The 6,167-nt window shown below is 41.6% G+C and overlaps 2 protein-coding genes across 3 annotated transcripts; one reads left to right on the top strand and one right to left on the bottom strand.

Moving 5' to 3' along the window:
* Positions 1 to 69: 69 nt before the first annotated feature.
* On the bottom strand, positions 70 to 3,452 carry LOC119546597. 2 transcript variants are annotated; one of them, XM_037853023.1, is made up of 6 exons: positions 3,017 to 3,450; positions 2,846 to 2,956; positions 2,711 to 2,790; positions 881 to 2,048; positions 775 to 827; positions 70 to 201 (listed from the first exon to the last, which is right to left on the bottom strand). In XM_037853023.1, exons 1-5 carry the CDS (start codon positions 3,394 to 3,396, stop codon positions 776 to 778), a joined length of 1,791 nt encoding a protein of 596 aa, XP_037708951.1. In that variant the 5' UTR covers positions 3,397 to 3,450; the 3' UTR covers positions 70 to 201; position 775. The 2 variants fall into 2 exon arrangements, with proteins under 2 accessions (XP_037708951.1, XP_037708952.1); XM_037853024.1 differs by lacking the exon at positions 2,846 to 2,956 and having other exon boundaries at positions 3,017 to 3,452.
* Positions 3,453 to 4,604: 1,152 nt separating this feature from the next.
* LOC119546899 (ATP synthase mitochondrial F1 complex assembly factor 2) lies at positions 4,605 to 5,764 on the top strand. The gene is made up of 4 exons (XM_037853521.1): positions 4,605 to 4,787; positions 4,886 to 5,193; positions 5,253 to 5,433; positions 5,491 to 5,764. Exons 1-4 carry the CDS (start codon positions 4,682 to 4,684, stop codon positions 5,739 to 5,741), a joined length of 846 nt encoding a protein of 281 aa, XP_037709449.1. The 5' UTR covers positions 4,605 to 4,681; the 3' UTR covers positions 5,742 to 5,764.
* The last annotated feature ends 403 nt before the right edge of the window (positions 5,765 to 6,167 follow it).

Below are 6,167 nucleotides of genomic sequence, written 5' to 3'. Positions count from 1 at the left end.
GCAGTGTTAGGAGTTTTTATTTGTTAAATGTTTCAGTTTTAAAATTGCTTATATCCAGCTCATCCGATTTCTTCATTGGAATTTCCTGAATTTGCTTGTGTTTTTCAAAGTGTATTGCTTGTATCTGTATTTTCATGAGGATCTTACTTCATAACGATCGTGGTCTTCTGCCCTATACCGCTTCTGTCCGTCAATGAAAACCTTAAGTAAAATTGAAAATAGTTAAATGTTAATTTAATGAATAAAGCGCCCTAACTAAATATCAATATACAGTTTACCATAGTTAAATAATGATAACCTCCACGCAGTTAATTAAGACCACTCAAATCAAAATTATCTTATAATTTCCCCAGCATTGCAAACGCAAACAAAGAAAACGGCTCATAACCTTAAAAAAGAAACATTTTTATAATTTTTCCGGTATGCATATAATAATGCAGGTCATTTTCCTACTTAAGTTCGTTGCTTAAATAGTTAAAGTAAACTCAAAATTCATAGACCAAAAGTTACGGGTTATGCAATTCTCTTTGTTTGTAACGTTTGTGCTTGCTACATGCCAACTCATCCCCTAGTAAATATTTAATTTCATTTTGCTTTTAAATAAATGTAATAATTAAAATTCAAACACTATTTGATCAACAATTAAAGTAAATTGTCAATGCAATATTTTGTAATAAAAAATATTTAAAAAATGAGAAATTTGTTTAAGTTTGCGCTAAACAAGAAATCGGAACTCCGAAACCTAGTCTAATTCAAAGATTTTGGATATTTTACCTTATGGACCCCACATTGGAGGACCGTATGGAGAAGGGCGGCCGTAACCAGGGCTAAAAGGAGGATAACATTAATAAATATTTTAAAAGTCAATAAATCAACATACCCCGAACGAGGACGATAGCGGCCCTGTGGTTCCATGTAGTTTGCCCCTGTTCCATAGGTTCCAGTGGAGTAACCAGGTGAATAGGGGAATGGATTTGGTTCAGGTGAAGGATAGCGACCAACATACGGATTTGAAGAAAACGGTTCGGGGGCAAAGGCATAATTGATCTCAATTCCGTCTTCCGGAAGCATGTCCTGGGGATGGGGTCCGATAAAAATCGGTTCAGTGGGAACGCGATATCTGCCTTCGAATCCACCTCCATTTGGCATGTCCGGGAGGTAAGGATCGATAATAAACGGTTCAATGGGAACGCGATATCTGGGTTCAAACCCGCCGCGCATTGGCATATCCCGAAAACGGCGTCCTCCGTCAAAAGGCCGACGTCCGTATCGTGGTTCCGGAAACTGGTTAATCTGACGGCCCATGGGCATAATCGGCCTGTAATCGGACATATAAACCGATTGGCTCTGCAGCATATCGTTGACGCTGTTTGGTCTCGGTGGTGGTCGTCGGTGTCGGGCTCTAAGGATTCCGTCGATATCCAGACAATTGCGTTCCTCCGGCGGAGGCGGACCACAATAAGTCCTACTTGATGGAATGCTGGGGGATCGTAGCCCCATGGAAAAACTGCTCACCGAGCGCGTAACAGTTGTAGTAGTAACAAATTGCGTGATAGAATTGCGGATTTCGGGATCCGGCATTTGAAATCCGCGATCCTCTGAATCTTGGTTCTGCTCAATGTCATCGGAATCCTCGTCACCTACAGCGATTTTCTCATCGGAATCCTCGTCACCTCCAGCGATTTTCTTATCGGAATCCTTGTCACCTCCAGCGATTTTCTCATCGGAATCCTTGTCACCTCCAGCGATTTCTTCATTAGAATCCGAGAAACAAGGATCCTCAACCGTTACTTCTAGTTGCTCAACGGAACTGAAATTCGATGGGGTTGTACTATCTATTGAACCCGGCTCTGTTTGCATATCACTTTGGCAGAAGCAAAAACAGTTTAATCCCAGATCGTGGCATTTACAAGTCCCAGAGGGAATTAAAAATTCACGACCACGCACATTTGTCGAGCTAGATGATTCTGGGTCGGAGAAAGATATATTTCCTATTTCCGGTTCGGCGAAGGTAACACAGTTCATTTGGTTTAAACTGATCGGAGCACCTAAAAATAGTTTTTCAATTTGATATTGTGTAAATTACCGAATAATACGTTTTATACCCGTTACTCGTAGAGTAAAAGGGTATACTACATTCGTCGTAAAGTATGTAATAGGCAGAAGAAAGCGTTTCCGACCCCATAAAGTATATATATTCTTGATCAGGATCACTAGCCGAGTCGATCTAGCCATGTCCGTCTGTCCGTCTATCCGTATGAACGCCGAAATCTCGGAAACTATAAAAGCTACAATACTAGGATTAGGCATGCAGATTCCTAAGATTCCTGCGCAGTGCAAGTTTGTTTCAGGAAGGAGCCACGCCCACAAACCGCTCAAAACTGTGGATCCTACAGATTTAATGCTAGAATTAAAATTTTAACTGAAATGTATTCTCATCAATACCTATCGATTGACCCAAAAAAAAGTTCGCCACGCACTCTCTAACGCCCATAACGCTTAAATCTGTCTACCGCCCACATAACCATATATTGAGATCATGGGTAGGTGGCGCATTTCAATCTCGCTTTGCTGCTTGCATATCTCCATTTCCCTTTGGTCCCTTTAGCTGAGTAACGGGTATCTGATAGTCGAGCTACTCGACTATAGCGTTCTTCCTTGTTTTATTTTATTTTATCATATAATTTGAAGTTAGTTTCTATTTACTTACCGCCGTTGGCCGAACACTCCGAGGATGAAGAATTCACACTTGGCTTGCTCATTTCCCCGGATGAAATGCGAGCACGATGACTATGTAAAAAAACAAATTTTTTGTCAAAATTTTAGTAATACTTTGTTTTCATACTTTTCTAAGTCCGCGGATTGTCGCATACCAGCAGCTTCGTTCTTTAAAGTTGTCGTGGACGTGGAATTCACACTTGGCTTACTCATTTCCCCGAAAGAAATGCGAGCACGACTAGGTAAGAAATAAACATACATTTTTTGTCAAAATTTTAGTAAAACTTTGTTTTCATACTTTTCTAAGTCCGCGGATTGTCGCGTGCCAGTTGCTTCGGGCATGTTTTCGTATGTTTTCGTGGACGCGGTATAATGGTCACTACTAGGCGGTTTGCCGTGAGGATAAAGACCGAAAAAACGATCACGTGATTTTGGTCCAAAGTTTAGAAAACTACGCTCAGTAGTATTGGAATCCGTATTATTAGGATCAAGATTGTTATTTTTGATTTTACTATTTTCGGTGTTTTTAATTTTTATTTTAGAAGAGTGTAATTTTTTCAACTTGCTGTCCGACGTTTTAGGTAAATATGTCTTATGTATTTTATCAATGCTCTTGATCTTTTTCAAGGTGGAACGGTTTTTTTTATTTTCTCCGGCACTGATGTTAGATCGCTCCATTTCGGATAAAGCCTGAAGGCACACTGAACACGGAACCGAAACAGTAAAATCAATAAAAATTTTATTTTGACATTTTGAAAGAATTTTAATTTAAGTGCTTACTAGATTGCAAGGCCTCCTGTAAAATGATTCAGTATTAACGTTTTATCTTGCTTACGAAAAATCAGGTTTCGGAAAATTTTAAAGTAATGACGGGTTGTTGGTTAAAGGGTTAAAGTTTTGAAAGGTCTATGGATGTATTTGCGAAAAGTCCTTAGGGGCCGTCCATAAACCACGTGGACAACTTTTAAGCACTTTTTGACCCCCCCCCCCCCTCGTGGACAATCGTGGATTTTTAACAAACCCGCCCCCCCCCCCCCTATTTTTGTCCACGTGGTCTTTTTTATTGAAATTTTTGTTTTAATTTTAATTTAAAAGTGGAATAAATAACATAATGATTAAAATAAAATTTGTACTATGTCCACGTGGACATTTACCTCGACCCCCCCTCCCCCCCTCGTGGAAAATCGCGGACTTTTGACGATTTGTTACGATTTTTGTTACGCGAATATGGCACGCCCACTCTAACGCCCACAAGCCGCCCATACCTTTGCCGCCCACAATTTTCATGCTAGATACAAAATTGTAACTGAAATGTATTAGTCTTGTCAATACCTATCGAATGATCCAAAAAAAATATTGCCACGCCCACTCTAACACCCACAAACCGACCAAACCTGTGGCGCCCACAATTTTCATGCTAGATACAAAAGTTTAACTGAAATGTATTGGTCTCGTCAATCCAATAAAAGATCCAAAAAAGTTTGCACGCCCACTCTAACGCGCATAACGCTTAAATCTGTATACCGCCCACATAACCATATATTGAGATCACGGGTAGGTGGCGCATTTCAATCGCGCTTTGCTGCTTGCATCTCTCCATTTCCCTTTGGCCCCAATAGCAGAGTAACGGGTATCTGATAGTCGAGTTACTCGACTATAGCGTTCTTCCTTGTTTTTATTATATTTTCTTTTATTATATCCTGTAACAGTCATATTAAAATGGGCGCCCAAACCATTTGGACAGTGTAAACGGGCCTTAACGTATAGCGGCACCTGATTTCCCGCTATAAAAATCCCAAAAATAGCCAAAAGTTATATTGAGAGATGAGAACCTATCGATAAGCCTCCTCTTCTTCTTCGATTTCAAGACATGTTATTTATCCAACCTATCGATAAGCCTCTACTTCGATTTCACGGCTGTTTCAACAGCTGAAAAACGTTTAAAAAGACAAAACTTGACAAGATGAGTGGGAAGCTGCTGATGAATGCGCTTCGGGCCCTCCGGATGGGCCACAGCAGCCAGTGGCAAGTTCCGGCGGCCACAAACAGAATCCCAGTTCGTCACTACGGTGAGTTCGGGACCAAAAAAACTAGTAGTACCACGCCGAACCATTTCATAACAAGCCGGCTATCGGCACTCGGTCTTTTCTCATCTTTCCCACTGCAGCCTCTCCACCCAAGCGATTCTACAAGAAGACTTCCGTGCTAACCGGCGATGGGGGCTATGAGGTGGTGCTGGACCACCGGAAACTAAAGACGCCCAAGGGAGCACCCTTTGTCGTGCGCAGCGAACCTCTGGCCATTGCGGTGGCCACGGAATTCGACGCCCAGAAGGAGCACATCGAGCGGTCCCGGATGCACCTGTCCGCCCTCTGCTTCACGGCCATCGACAATCCCAATCACCTCTCCAAGCTGGACATGGTCAACTACCTGCTCAACTACATTGCCACCGACACGGTGCTTTACCAATACGATGTATGGAAACCCTCCTTTATTTGCTCATTTAAATTTACAGTCTTATGTAACCCTTGCAGGACGAGAAGGCCCTGCACGATCTGCAGATCAACGAGTGGGACCCGGTTATCGAATGGTTTAACCAGCGCTTCGAGATCAACCTGCAGAAGACCATGAGCATCATGCCGCCACAGGTCAGCGAGCAGGATAAGATGAAGGTCGCCAAGCACTTTCAGTCCTACAGCCTGGAAACACTGCATGGTAATGCGCAGTCCAAGTCGATTGTAAAACTAGCCCATTGAAAATCTCTCCCAATAGGTTTCATCTTCGCAGTAGACACCTTGAAGTCGATTGTCCTGGCCTGCGCCGTTATCGAGCAAATGCTAACCGTGGAGAAGGCCGTGGCCCTGGCTCGCTTGGAGGAGGAGTACCAGATGAAGTTCTGGGGCCGCGTGGAGTGGGCCCACGATCTAAGTCAACAGGAGCTGCAGGCACGTCTGGCTGCTGCCGTGCTCTTCGTACACTTTAACTGTTCGGAAAACTGTGTTAAACATAAGTCGATTCTTTAAATGCATAGTCTTTGTTAAAAATAGCAGTTAAATTTGTTGTTTATGCTAACAAGTTCTCTTCCAAAACAAAAAACCATGTGTTTTGGATGAATGTTTCGATTTTACTCGAAAGCTTCCTAAGAACCTATTTTATCGTGTATTTAATATTTTGGTAGTTTGCTAGCTTTGCCAAACAAATTTGAAATCAACAGCATTGGTAAAAATTCCAGATGACTATATTTTTGATTAATACTGAATGGGAACTCTACGCTTTACTACTTTTTTTCTTTTAAATTATGTGAGTATATTTTTAGTTGCTCTAAAATTATTAGATCGTAACAAAGAAACTAGCATCATTGTCGAATATTCAAAAATCATACGAGGCGTTTACACTACACTTGACCCTTTTGAAAGTTTAACGGAAACAATCAGCAATGTAACCCTTTC

The sequence above is a fragment of the Drosophila subpulchrella genome, chromosome 2L (assembly GCF_014743375.2).
Source record: "Drosophila subpulchrella strain 33 F10 #4 breed RU33 chromosome 2L, RU_Dsub_v1.1 Primary Assembly, whole genome shotgun sequence".
In the NCBI taxonomy this organism is placed as follows: Eukaryota; Metazoa; Arthropoda; class Insecta; order Diptera; family Drosophilidae; genus Drosophila; species Drosophila subpulchrella.
The sequence above is the reverse complement of the archived record's forward strand: the minus strand, read 5'-3'. Positions and strand labels throughout refer to the sequence as shown.

Coding starts and splice junctions, on each gene's coding strand:
- LOC119546597 (XM_037853023.1), bottom strand. CDS start 3,396: ATGGAGCGATCTAACATCAGTGCCGGAGAAAATAAAAAAAACCGTTCC. Junction 2,791..2,845: donor CAATCCGCGGACTTAGAAAA/GTATGAAAACAA, acceptor TTTTTTACATAG/TCATCGTGCTCGCATTTCAT. Junction 2,049..2,710: donor GGAGTGTTCGGCCAACGGCG/GTAAGTAAATAG, acceptor AACTATTTTTAG/GTGCTCCGATCAGTTTAAAC.
- LOC119546899 (XM_037853521.1), top strand. CDS start 4,682: ATGAGTGGGAAGCTGCTGATGAATGCGCTTCGGGCCCTCCGGATGGGC. Junction 4,788..4,885: donor AATCCCAGTTCGTCACTACG/GTGAGTTCGGGA, acceptor TTCCCACTGCAG/CCTCTCCACCCAAGCGATTC. Junction 5,194..5,252: donor CGGTGCTTTACCAATACGAT/GTATGGAAACCC, acceptor TAACCCTTGCAG/GACGAGAAGGCCCTGCACGA.